Source organism: Hydra vulgaris, chromosome 01 (assembly GCF_038396675.1).
Source record: "Hydra vulgaris chromosome 01, alternate assembly HydraT2T_AEP".
NCBI classification, from domain to species: Eukaryota; Metazoa; Cnidaria; class Hydrozoa; order Anthoathecata; family Hydridae; genus Hydra; species Hydra vulgaris.
In genome coordinates this window covers 27,787,501-27,801,714 of record NC_088920.1, presented here as the reverse complement: position 1 = coordinate 27,801,714, position 14,214 = coordinate 27,787,501, and the positions used below count along the sequence as shown (strand labels likewise).

The 14,214-nt window shown below is 26.5% G+C and overlaps 1 protein-coding gene across 1 annotated transcript in view; it reads right to left on the bottom strand.

The window, feature by feature from the left end:
- The window catches only part of LOC136075256 (ras-related protein Rab-6-like), a 22,814-nt gene continuing 8,600 nt past the window's right edge, over nucleotides 1-14,214 (bottom strand). Inside the window, exons 5-8 of the mRNA XM_065787817.1 lie at nucleotides 9,349-9,418; nucleotides 9,013-9,124; nucleotides 5,992-6,085; nucleotides 1-337 (exon numbers count right to left, since the gene is read on the bottom strand). Of these exons, the coding sequence (XP_065643889.1) occupies nucleotides 275-337; nucleotides 5,992-6,085; nucleotides 9,013-9,124; nucleotides 9,349-9,418 (339 nt within the window). The 3' untranslated portion in view covers nucleotides 1-274. The remainder of the gene's footprint in view (nucleotides 338-5,991; nucleotides 6,086-9,012; nucleotides 9,125-9,348; nucleotides 9,419-14,214) is intronic.

Below are 14,214 nucleotides of genomic sequence, written 5' to 3'. Positions count from 1 at the left end.
AAAAAGATATCTTAAACTTTTATTGCAGTAATAAATATTACTAAAACAATGATTGTATAATTTAGAAATCTCCTAATAATATATACTTAAATATTATTATACATAATACAAAAAATAATATATAAAAATACTTGATAAATAATACAAAAAATAATAAATAATGTGAATACTCGATAAGTAATGCTTACGATTACAAAAGGTCGTAATTATATACAAAAGCGTTAAAAAACATGGACCTACAAAATATCGTGTTAAAAAAGTGGAAAAATAATTTCTATTCTTCGGAAAAAAGTTCATTATTTAATGATAACAACGATCCAATAAATAAAGTTAAACTCTAAAACAAAAATACAAAATAAATACATATGTATATAGTATAATAAATACATATATATAAAAAATACATACGAATAACATTTAAGATATTATTAGGTTATCTTTTGGGTTGCTATGTTATAACATGATTATTTAAAATAAAAACATAGTACCAAGAGGAACATACTTTTCTAATTAAATACATTATTTTAGAGGATTAAAAAATCGATTTACACTATAAATACTAAATTAATAGATAATTTATCTCATGCCTCGTTTATCATGATAAAAAAACAACAACATTTTTTTACCTTGAGACAAGAGAACTTAATAAAAAGAGTAATAAATTTCTATAATAAACTTGATAAAAAAATATATTTGCATAGTTTTATTTCACATTTAAAGAACATGCTCCTTTTAAAACAATGAAACGGTTTAATCTGCGCTGGCATGAATATAATATTTTATTAAGAATCTTGTACGTCCCCAAAAAATTGAAAAATTAAAAATTCTGTTACCGTGTCAAAAAAAAAAAAAAAAAATGAACGAATCACGGCTGTTTCACTCAATATAAAAACGAGCGTGATGTCATGAGTTTATCAAAAAAAAAAAGTATTTCCGCCTAAAAAGTATAAATATTCACAAACTTTAAATTAATAGTAACTTTTTTATATAAATGCTTTCATTTTGCAATTAAAAAAAATAATAATAATAAAAGATCTATCTTTTCCTTGTTAAATAAATATTTACATTAATTGGTATAAAAATAAATATTGCCAAAATATTTTTTAAAATTTAGAACCACTTTTCTAATTTTCGCATATTTTCCGGAAAACATGAGTTGGGCCAACTGAGATTTCATAACATAGCTTTGTGCTTGATATTTGAAATTTGGAACACTTAACCCTAAATGTCCATTCTATCAGATTCCTGCGTCATCCTAGAGAATTTTTTACAAAAAGACTGTTTTTAAAGCATTTATATTTTTTAATTGATCGTTTTTAAATGCAAAACGTAACTTTTTTGATGGATGACGTAAGTTAATGAAATTTCAACCTTTTATGCAAATGAAAATAAAAAAATTATTTTACGTGCCTTCAGCTATGTTATGAAATATGTTTTCAAAAATGTCATGTTTTACAACTAATCTTGTTAGTTTTAGGCGTACATTTGTGTTGACGTTTTTTTGCGATGACGTAACCTTTATGCTTTACGTCCCAAACTATTTATTAACGAATATTCTCCAAACAACTGTTTCGGCGAGTCAATTTTTGAAGTATAAAAGTAAACAAAGTTACGCGGAATTTTTCTATTTGGATTATCAAACTAATATCAGATAAGTTGTTAAATCCACTTTTATCTAGTGCATATATTTGTTAATTAATATTATTTTATTTGTTTTTATTACATTTATTAATAAGTCAATATTATTTTGATAACAATGTATTCAACTGAGAGGGAAATTCTAAAACAACATATTGGATGGAAAAATGGTTGGGAAGATAGGTGTAACTTTCCTTTTGTTAAGCGATTAATTAGGACAGATAAGATCAGTAACAATGTCATTTCCATTTTAATGACAGTCTTTAAAATAAGAGGTGATTTATTTAGTTTTATGAGTTTTCTTTTGCCAATTGATTTTGATATGCCTAGTAATGACGAGTTTGATAAAATGTGCCTAAAGTTAACACGCCAAAAAAAGAAATATAAAAAAAATTTTAAGGCTATAAAAAACGAAGAATTTTTTAAAATGCAACTGTCGCAAGCTCCACCCAAAAAAAAAAAATCAGCAGATGCAGATGATTTTTTCACTTTAAATAACAGTCAGGAGCTACTGAATCAAATTGATCAATTAACTTCTGAAAATAAAACAAATATGGAGCAAATAGAAAAATTTAAAATGCAAGTATTTAAGTTGGAAGCTGAAATTACAGATTTAAATTCTAAAAATAGGGCTCTCAACACACATTGTAACTCATTAAGTTCTCAATTAGAGACTATGAGTATTAGGCTAATTACTGAGCTTCATCAATATATAAATTTATTTGCTATTGAGTTTCATGCTTGCTTTCCAAATGAAAGTATCACACGAAAAATGCATGAACTTATTTTTAATGTGCCACTATTTGTAAAATTCCATAAAACTATTGGGTTGCTAAGTGAAGAGGAGGGAGAGTGTTTGCATAATAGCGTAAATAAGGAATTAAGACAGTTGCATTCAGTAAGAAATCAGGAGCAGAAGCTGCATCTTGTTTTAAAACGCTTTGAATTGCACAGCAAAGCTGATAGGAAGCTTCAAGCCTCTAAGGTGAGAAAGTGTGTTGTGTGTTCTGAGCGTGGCAAAAATTCATTTTATAGACAAGGTCTTTCTCTTGTTTGTGGTCATCAAATTTGGTTAAAATATTTAAAAAATTAAAAACAACAACAACAAAAAAAAACTATTTACAAGTAAGATAAATTATATGAGATCTTTAATTTATATATAAGATAATTTTATTCTGTTCTAATATTTGTGTAATGTTAGTTTAAAATATTATTTTTTAATATATTGATTTTATATATTAGGTAGGTGCCCATTCTGTTCCTATCTTCAAAAGTTAATTATACCTATGCAATACCTTCGCTCAGGTTAAAGAATGGAATACTAGTCTTGCATCAAATGCATGTAAAAATCTAGCTTTTATATATTAACTTGTGATCAGAGCAACTGGTATGTTGGTTAGGTATGATCTTGTATGTTTGTGTATTTAATTTAAAAAATGTATAGTCCTTCATTATATGTAACATTTTTTTATAGATATATTACATATCCATTCTATGTTTATCACCAGAAGTTAGTTCTACCTTTGCAGTACCTCTGCTCTACATACCTCCTCGCTGGTTAAAGAATGGAATATAAATCTCATATCAAGGTGTTGGTGTAAAAATTTAGTTCAATAAATTAAGAATTTGTAAACGTTATCAAAATTTTGAGTGGAACAATTGTTTTTCTGGTTTAGCATGAGTATGAATCTGATATCAAGTTTGGATATAATGTTGGAAATGATAGCATTAAAAAATTTTCTACAGCATCTATGATTAAGCTATAGCTTAAATTTTTAAAAAATAGTTTTAAATTTGCTCTAATTTGACAAAAGGCTGTATAGCAAAGCAATATTTTCACAATTTACAGATATAATCTTTGAAACGATTTACGGGAAAGGGCTCACTTTTAAGCAAAATCTCTTGAAGAAAACTGTAAAACTGTTTTCTTTGTAAGAACAAAGCTAGAAGTAAAAGAGAAGTAACATCTTTTATAATTGAAAAAGTGAAGACAGCCTTTGGAAGAGACATTAACTTTCAAGACTCAAGAGTTCCTAGAGGAATTTGTGATGGATGTCGTTCAGCAATGAGGAGAAAAGATAAAAGCAAGGGCGTAAATATTCCACCTTTATTCAATTTTGAAGGAATTTATCCAAAGATGCCCACAAGGGAGCAATCATGCCATAGTCTCATCTGTCAAATCGGTCAGCTTCAGCTCAATCAAAAGCATCCAGTAGAAATCTTCCAAAAATTTGTAAATAAAAAGTATCCACAGATGCTCTAAATGCCTTTTAATTCTTGGCAAGGGTATTCCCCATCTTTGCAATGAGTACACATTTGAAACATGAGTAAACTTGCAGCAAAGTACAGCAAAGTTTCTGATCAAATAGCTGCCACAGTTATTAGCCAAAAAGAGGCATCATCACATGGGACTATTTGTGTTGGTCAAGCTAAAGGTGGTAGACCTTTACCATTGACACCAAGTAATTTTGGTTCTATTTATTTTAGTTTTCCTTTATTTAAGCCCATCAAGTGCTAGACAACTTTTTGAAGCTCTCACTGAATAGATGGTAGTGCAGGATTATAAAAATTTTCTTTTGGGATTGTAGAAACAGATACAAAGCCTGATTTTATTAATTAACCTCCAAGAAAGCAACTCTTAACCACACAGACCTCCAAAGATAGTGGTTGCAACCAGCAAATTATTAGTGCTATTTCAGAAGGAATGTCAAAAAATTACACCAACTTCAAGCATGTTTTCACCTTAACCAAGGCTCAGTCAAAGGAATTTGTGGTGTTTTGTAAAATAAAAGAATCCAATATTTTATGTGGTCCAACTCTTCCATGCACCCATGCACTTGGTGCACAGCATTTTCCACCATGCTTGCTGAATGTGGAGAATTGCAAACATTTTGTTCTCTCAAAACTACTTTTCAAGGATTTCTTTCTGCAAGCAATGATATAAAGAATGCCAAAAAAATTTGTAAATGTCATTCATGAACCCACTCCTAAAGCAGATGACACTGTTCTTGTTTTGGATTTGATTCCACCTATGGAACTACATCTTTTGCTTGGGGTTGTCAACCACCTTTACAAAACTCTTAAAAATTTCTGGCCTCATACTGATGAGTGGACAGCTGCTCTTCACATTAGCCCATAGCCTTATCATGGAGGTCAATTCATTAGCAATGATTGCCGCAAGGTGCTCAAAAATGGTGATCTTTTTTAGCAACTGGCAGAAGAGAAAGGAGCACTTTACTTTCCCCCTCCCCCATTGATACCGCACAAAAGTTCATGTCTTTACATGTTTGCTGTTGTAAAGACATGCTTTGGGAATGTTTTGGAACATAATTTTAATGAAAAAATTGTTCTTTTCAAGCACACTTTCTTGGCACTTCATGCAGGAAGCGTGACTCCAAAAATCCATGCTGTGTTTTTTCATATCAAGGATTTTATCACAAGAAAGAACACTTCATTAGGAACTTATAGTGAGCAAACAACTGAAGCTTTGCATCACCAAATAAAGAATAATTCGTAATGGTATAAGCGTTCTATTTCACATCCAGAATATGAAACTCAACTTTGAAAATGTGTTGTTGATTTTAACAGCACGCATTTGTAAAATTGCTTTAGGAGTTTTTGAAACAGTCCCACTTGGATGAAAAATCATGTATATTTTGTTCTTTTTTCCTGTTTATAGTAATAAAATTAATAGTTGAATAACTTTTTGGGAAATAATGTTTTGACGTCAATTTTTACATTTTTATGATCCTGTTATTATAGGCTTTGAAAACCATTTCTCCAGGTAAGCTCGAAGAGGTTATCTTGATTTTTCGACAGGAGTTATGTGACATTTAAAATAATTAAATGAAACATTACAGCTTAATCTAATTCCAATGAAGTACTTTTTTTATAATGCATAGTATATTTTATACCTATTAGATAAAGTGTAATAAAACACCCCTTAACTCTGGCACATCTAATATATTACAGAGGCTGGACTTGCCACCTTGTTGTTTCTGGTATACTTATAGGTAAAGTGTGTAAAACATTTACAACATTAATAACCATTCATTTACATTAGAACTTTTGTACATTAAAATCAAAAATATTGGAAACTAACATACGGTAAAATATTTAAATTATGTTAGTTGATTCTTCAACCATTATACATTTTGATAATATTAGGGATTCGTTAACCCTATCTCAATTTTATGAACTGAAACATAAACCTTTAAGAACAAGGCTTCTGTACAAAGAAACAAATTCAAAACTACAACATAATAATCACCTCAGTAGAAGCTTTCCACCCTTTTTGTTCACGTATTTAAAAAGAATTAAAATTTTATTTTAATTTAAAAAAATTAAATAAACCTCTCTTGTATTAGTAGCTTCAGTACAACTTATCTCATTGAAAAGTGCGCAGTGCTGAAGAGCAGCAAGTTCACCTTCATGTAACATCACTTGTCTGAAATAAAAGTGAAATAAAATATCATTATTTAATATTCTTATAGCAGTTTTTGTGTAATATATATATACATATATATATATATATATATATATATATATATATATATATATATATATATATATATATATATATATATATATATATATATATATATATATATATATATATATATATATATATATAGCGGAAGATTGACCATGAGGCTAATGAGTTTCAAGCCTCAGGACCCCCAACACTAAAGCTAGGCCTAAAGCTTATTCAAAAACTTTGAAACATGCTTTTTTTTAAATATCTGTACTGAAAAGGTATAAGTGTTAATAGTTGAGAATAAATGTTTTTTTTTTCGTACAGATATTTTGACTTGTCGTAAAAAACGTTTTGTCTTTATAACCTTTGACAGCTTTGTGCTTTTATTGTCAGTTTCAGATAAAATTTTTAATCTTTTATTGTCAGTTTCAGTTAACCATAATGTCAGAACAGAAATATCTTAGAGGGAACAAAAAACATAAATTAAAAGAAGAAAATTGTAAGAAACATCAAAATACCTTAGTCATAAAATACTTCCACAAAAAAAACTACAACTTTTCATTAAAGTAAACATGGAAGTGATGAGGATAGGAATAAAAGTAATGAAAACAACTAAAAGAAACAAAAGAAAATAAGGAATACATAAAAAGTAATACAGGTAAAAATCAGGCTAACAAAGATATATATTTTCAAGATATTTAAGATGAACACTGCTCTGCTTACCATAATATTCAAAAACAAGACAAAGAAACTGATAGCAACATACACCTAAATTTGAATGAGATTCAGCAACAATACCAATTTAATGAAATCAAAGATAAGTACAGAGATGTGGCTGTTTGGACAGTTATACTAAATAAAAGTTAATGAACTTGATGATAAGTACAAAGATGTGGCAGGTTTGCCAGTTATACTAAATAAAAGTTTTTTACAGCAGTGTTCAAAAAAATAAAATTTGTTTTTTAAAAACCTTAATGAGAATAATAATTATATAGAACCCAGTTAGAACCCAGGCCAAACAAAGATCAAACCAGAAGTTTCTCAAATTAATAATTTGAAAAAAATTTAAAAATGGCTAATCTGTAACTAGATCTTGGATATTTTACTCAAAAGGTAAAAGTTGCATTTATTGCTTTGTGTGCAAATTGCATTTTATCATGAAATATTAAAGAGAGTAGTTGCAGTTATTAAATTTTTATGTGAAAGAGGGTTGCCACATAGAGGTCATAATGAAATATTTTATGGAAATAATTAGTTTGATCGCAAAATTCTTACCATTTTTACAAAAGCACATAGTTACATGTCAAACCAAAAAAACAAAAGCAACGTATTTATCCAAAACAGTTTATGAAGAGCTAATTAAAGTTATGGGAAGTTGAATACTAAGACATAAATGAAATTAATAACAAAAATATAAAATATGATGCAATTATTGCAGATTGGACACTAGATGTAACAAATATTGACTAGCTGGCAATAATTGTTTGCTATTGTTGTAAAGAAAAACCATATGAAAGATTTTTAACATTCATTCATAGATGGGATGTAATAAGTAAACATGTAAATTAAAATTTTTTATAAGATTTGGAATTACTGTTTCAAATAGAAATGTTCCATTATTTAATTGTTTAACAGTATTACTAATAAAAAAAAAAAAAAATTGGAAAAAGCTTTGAATTTCCAACTAATTTGACAAGAAAAAAATTCTGAACTAGATGACAAAAATTCTTGAAGCAATAATAGCCAAATATAATGAGAACAAAGACGAAAAACTAATCAGTGAATACCAAATTTTTTTTGTTTTTTTTTTTGTTTTTTTCGTTATTCACATCCTCAAGGCCGAGAAGGCCACTACAGATGAGGAGGCTACTTAATAGTGGTTATAACCCTCTCTCAACTCCGAAACACGAACCTTGAGGAACAAGGCCGCTGCGTGGAGAAACAAGTTGAGTGCGGTACTACCAGGGATGTGGTGGTGATCGAACTCGGAACCTCTCGCTTATGAAGTGAGCGCTTTACCACTACACCACTACCGCATCAATTTAAAGATTATTTATCACTTTCTACTGCCAAAATATGGAAAACTTAAAATGTCCTGAAATATTAAAAATAATATACAAAATAAACTTTGACATCTTCCCAAATTTAACTACTATATAAAAATATTTACTACTTTACCGATAACCAGTTGCAAGGTAGAAAGAGATTTTACCATTTTATCCATAAAAAATAGGTATAGATCAACAATGCTCAAAAATCCATTAAATCCTCTCTCTATATTGTCAATAGAAAATGACATCACACAATCATTAGATTATGATAATATGATAAAAGAATATGCCACAACAAAGTGCCAAAAGAAGCATATTGTGGAGAACAAATTATACTCCTAATAAATGATGTTGCATATAAACATATTTTTTCCAATTTTATGTTTCTAGATTTATTTACATACATTCAACATTCTTATTTTGTATTAATGTACATTTTTAATTAAAATAAATATTTAAGTTCACAGCAATTTTTTATTTTAAGTACCAATATAATTAATTGTCATTTTTACAATTTTTATAAAATAAAATCCAATATAGAAAAACACTGTACTAGCCATGATTGGTAAATGTATAAAAAAAAACCAAATACTGTTTGTAGAAATGGTAAAGCTATTGTGTTTTACTGTTATCATCTATCTGAGTTACAAATTACTGTTATATAACATGTAATGTATTACATATTATATAACATAAAATATTATATAATATAATATAAAACTATAAATTTGTGTTGCTTTTTTAGAAGTTTAATACTCAGATAAAGAAAAAAACCATTGGATCTGCGAGACTGTTTACACTGTTAATGGCAATTTGTGTGTTACAAAAAAACAAACAGTGCTTCACCTTTTTTTGTCTGTATCTATTTTATTTGCTAACAATAACACAGGCAAATCATTTGATCTTTGTTGGCGAATATATTCAAGTTTCTTCAATGCGTATGCAAAAGAACTTCGATCTGGCAAAAAAAAAAAACCATAGATAATAAAAATAAGTTATTAAAGATGAAGTAACTATAGTAACTATAATAGTTATAATAATTTAAAAGAAAATGATTGTTCCAATTTGATTTGTTTAATTTGAGAGCATTTTCTGATTCCTTCATAAAGATAATACTAGATTTATCACAAACACTTTTATCAAAAACAGTATTATAGCAAAACATATCAAAAGCAAAAATACTTGTCACATCATAAATAACTATAGCACAGTGATATGATGGTGGCTCAGTTTTCCATAGTTGAACAACAACCTAAAATTTTAAAAATCAAACTTTAATTGTCACTAGTAAAAATAATATGTATACCTTAAAATTGCCATGAAACATAAAAAGTTCAGTCACCATGACAATCATGAAAAGTTCAGTCACCATGTAAGTTTGGTTTTTTAAGAATAAATAACAAAAAAGCATGCATATTTCAACTTAAAAAATTTTTTTTTCAACAATATTTTTTATCACTCCATACATAACAATCATAATAAATGATGTTTATTTGAAATCTGCCGAAATAATTTGTTTGCAAAACAAATTATTTCGGCAGATTTCAAATAAACATCATTTTTTATAGAACTTTGATATTATGGATACTGTTAATAATATATGCATAATATATGAATGTTCAAGGCTTAAGTGACCGAACTTAGACAATTTTACGGTATATGTATGTGTGTGTGTATATATATATATATATATATATATATATATATATATACATATATATATATACATATATATATATATATATACATATATATATATACATATATATATATATATATATATATATATATATATATATATATATATATATATATATATATATATATATATATATATATATATATATATATACACGATGGTGAAACACTGTGTAGAAGATGATGGTGAAACACAGTGTAGAAGAAATCGAAAATTAGATAAGTGTTTTTACTAATTTATTATTGCTCTGTTCTTTTAGAACATTGAGCACTCTGTTTGTAGAATACACTAACATAATTTATATATACACATATATATATATATATATTCCTATAGTAAAGATCTTAAACTTAACGCTTGTGGTGAAAAACAATACTTAACTACTCTATGACATCTAGCAAGTAAAAATTAAGTACAAATTATGTCAAAACGCATTAATTTAATTGAGAAAACTAATTTAATTTTTTTTTTAAAAACAAAAAAAAAAACAAAAAAAAAACGTAAATATATATAGATAGACATTTTTGCTGTTGAACCAAATTATATTTCTATTTTGCTCTTTTGCAATTTTTGTTTCAAACTTTAGCTCAAAATTCTTAAATCCACTTTTTTCAAGAGCATCTTCATACATGCATTTGGAAGAGTTAAAAATATTTTCATTAGAAGAGTTTTGATTTAGTCTATTGTTAATTGAAATAGGAATTTGTTTTAAGATTTGAGGGGGATGATTTGAATTTATATTAATATAAAATAATTCATCATTAGGTTTTTTATAAGGCTTATAAGAATTTTCTGAGAGGTTAAATGTGACATCTAGAAAATTCACAATTTTTAAATTAATGTTTATTTCAATTTGGAACCCAATGTTTTTGAAAATTTTTATAATATTTTTTCTGATTTTGTCAAGTTAAGGCCCTGATTTTTTTTGCATTATTATTAAACCAACATCGCGATACAAGCCTAATTGATTAAAATGAACTATTTTAGCTAGGGGGTTTAAAATATATAAGCCTACTAATTCGCAAATGTCTGCTCCATCATAACTTCCGATTGTTACATCAAAGCATTTGTGGGTGGTTTTTTTCTTCCACGCCTCGTTATTAAAATAGAGTAAAGTCTTTCTGCAATGTTCAATAAGACAGTTTAATTAAATATTACACAAATAATTATAACAATTCCGAATTTCCTGTGAAATAATTTTTCTATAACTTGAATTTTTTGATGTTTAGACATTCTTCCTGAAGAATCTACTGATGGTGCTTTTGAAGACAACTAAAAATTAGATAAGTGTTTTTACTACCTAATTTTTAGTCGTTTTACTATATATAATATATATATATATATATATATATATATATATATATATATATATATATATATATATATATATATATATATATATATATATATATATATATATATATATATATATATATAGGGGACACTATAAACTAAATTATTAATACAACTCTGAACATCATCTTTGGTCTGTTTTGGGTTGTTTTTTTTGGGTCTGTTAACAAGCTAAATGTTAACTAGATCACTTTGTCTGGTTTATTATTAAAAAAAAGACTTTTGAGAAAATAATTAAATAAGAGAAACCTAGTTATAAGTGATTGGAGAATAATAGCCATAACTTGTAAGTAAATATGCATTGAAAAAAATACAACATAGAAGAACACTGAACAAGCCATAATTGATAAATGTATAAAGAAGCAAACACTGTTTATAGAAAAGTAAAGCTACTGTGTGTCATCTGATATCATCTGTCTGAGTTAAAAAGGATTAATTAAAAAAAAAGATTATAAGCCAACTATATGTAAAAACTAGATCAGCAAAAAAATGTTTGAGAACTTCATGGTTTTAATGAACAATAAGTGGACCTGGATCAACTGAGTATGTTTAAAGTATGTTTGAGTATGTTTCGAAAGTGTAACCCAGATAGAACCAGATAAAGCCTAATAAACTATACATGATAACGAGATCAGCACTAAAGTGTTTAAAAACTTGAAAGAACCTTGAAAGTGAATATAGCCTATTGATTGAATAAAATGCAACAAAAAGAAAAAAAAATACTGGTCTATGCAATGTTTGTTAAAAACAAGCAATGAAAAAAAGAAGAAACCCAAATGACCTGCTTCTAATGTAACAACCCTAAACATTTACTAAATAAGCAAAACATACACATTTTTTAAAAGAATTTTTAAAATAATAATATCCACTATTACATTATTTTTAATTTCTAATGTTTTGAAAATAAGTGAAATAACAGTAACTTCACACCACTTACTGCTTATTTGCTACTCATTGGGATTTACTGGACTTTAGCTTCTAATTAAAAAAAAATTAGGGACTTACTGTTCATTTTCTTAATTTAAAATGGTCATTTTTAATATAAAATATTAGACATACTGCTTTTTTACTGCGAAAAATGGTACAAAACCACATTATTACCCCCCATTTAGCAATATATCAATTTTGACCGAAATTGGATATACTGCTTTTTAACTTAAAATGGCAGTACAAACATATTTAGTCTAAATAATCAAGAAAATCACTTGAAAAACAAAAAAAAGTTTTTAAACATCTATAAATAAAAGTGATAACTCAAATTGTTTTGCAAATATTTACTGATATTATTGATTTATATTCTATTATGCTTATTTTAATTAATTTTAATAACAACAAAGCAACAAACCAATAAATTAATATTAAAATATATAATTTGTGTATAATGTTAATAATAAAAAATAATATCCATTATTATTAATTTATTTGCCATTTATAATATTTTGTTGATTTAAAATAAAAAATAAAGTTAAATTAAATGAAGTTTTTTTTTAAATAACATATTATAATGTTATTACAACTTTTATATATAATATATTATATAACATATTATAATACATTTATACATAATTCAAAAAAATAAATTTTTTTAATTCAAAAACTACTAGGGTTCACCAATAATAACAAAAAAAAAAAAAAAAAAAAAATTCTGTAACAATATATTTGGTGATTTTTTTGTGTATTGACAAAGCTAACTTTTGTACAACCCTGATATCCATTTTTCTCAGGCAATTATTTTTTAATTTTTACGCTAAATTTTGTTTAATGTCTTTTGGTACTAGTGATATCTTTTGTGCTTGTTTATCTACGAGATTATCCAATTTGTTACTAATTTAGCACAATGTGATAAGATTAAGTTGGACTAAAACATATAGTTTTTATTGTTGAAATGTTCGAGAAGGAACCAAGCACTTTATTATACGCTGTTGAAATACTTTTCTTGGTAGATGGCCATTCCACTTAGTCTAACATTAATCTTAAATAGTAAAACAAGAGCCAAACAAAAACTTATATTTTGTCATAAAGTTTGACATTATTAGGTGTCTGAGTCCAAACATTAAAATAATAAAAATTATTGCCAGTTACGATGGAATTACTTATTGTAAAGAAGGAGAGCTTCTTTACAATAAGTAATTCCCTTGTACAATAAAGTCAACATTTTTATAATTTTGTAATAACTAAGTACATTTTGGATAACTAAACAAAAAACTAATTTTTTGATTAAATTTTTTATTAAGTTCCTAGAAAAAAGGGATATTATTACTAAGAAAAAACAAGGTGCCAATTATTAATTAAATGGTTTGTTAATCAATGGTGATAAAAACCCAATTGGCTGATGATTTCTAACAATTTGATGAGATAATGAAAATCTATAAGATCCAATTAATACTATATATTTGGACCTGAAAATTTTTTTTTCAGTTAACTCAATTTTTAAAATTTACTGAGGTAACATCAAGGTCATATTAAGAGTTGATGATATACAAGACTCAGCAAGTAATTAGGAACCTTTATGTATAAATACAGAGCTCAAAATAATTATTCAAATGTTGCTGATCAACATTAATTGGCTAAAATGAAAAAATTGAAAAGTATACAATCAAATAATTTTTAGAAACATTAAATTAAAAGCAAATATTTATTTGCATAAAACTTTATGCATTCTACTTTTGTGTCTATGCAATGTATGTATAACACAAAGTTTTAGAACTTAAGCTACTTTATATTAATTATATTGTTGTGATGCTTTTCAATAGAAAAATAGCTGTTCATTAACACTTGTTATCATCAATTGTTTCACTTTATATATAACTTTATGACAATCAGAATACCTTGCCAATTGTTTTCAACTTAATGACAATACTTTATACAAAAGAGTGAGAGGAGACATTTCTCTGTAAATTACTTAAGATGCTTTGGTATTTTACAGAGAAATGCTATAAAAGCAGCAACAGCAACACCATTGTCAAATTTTTATAAATAAGCGTTTCTTTGTATTT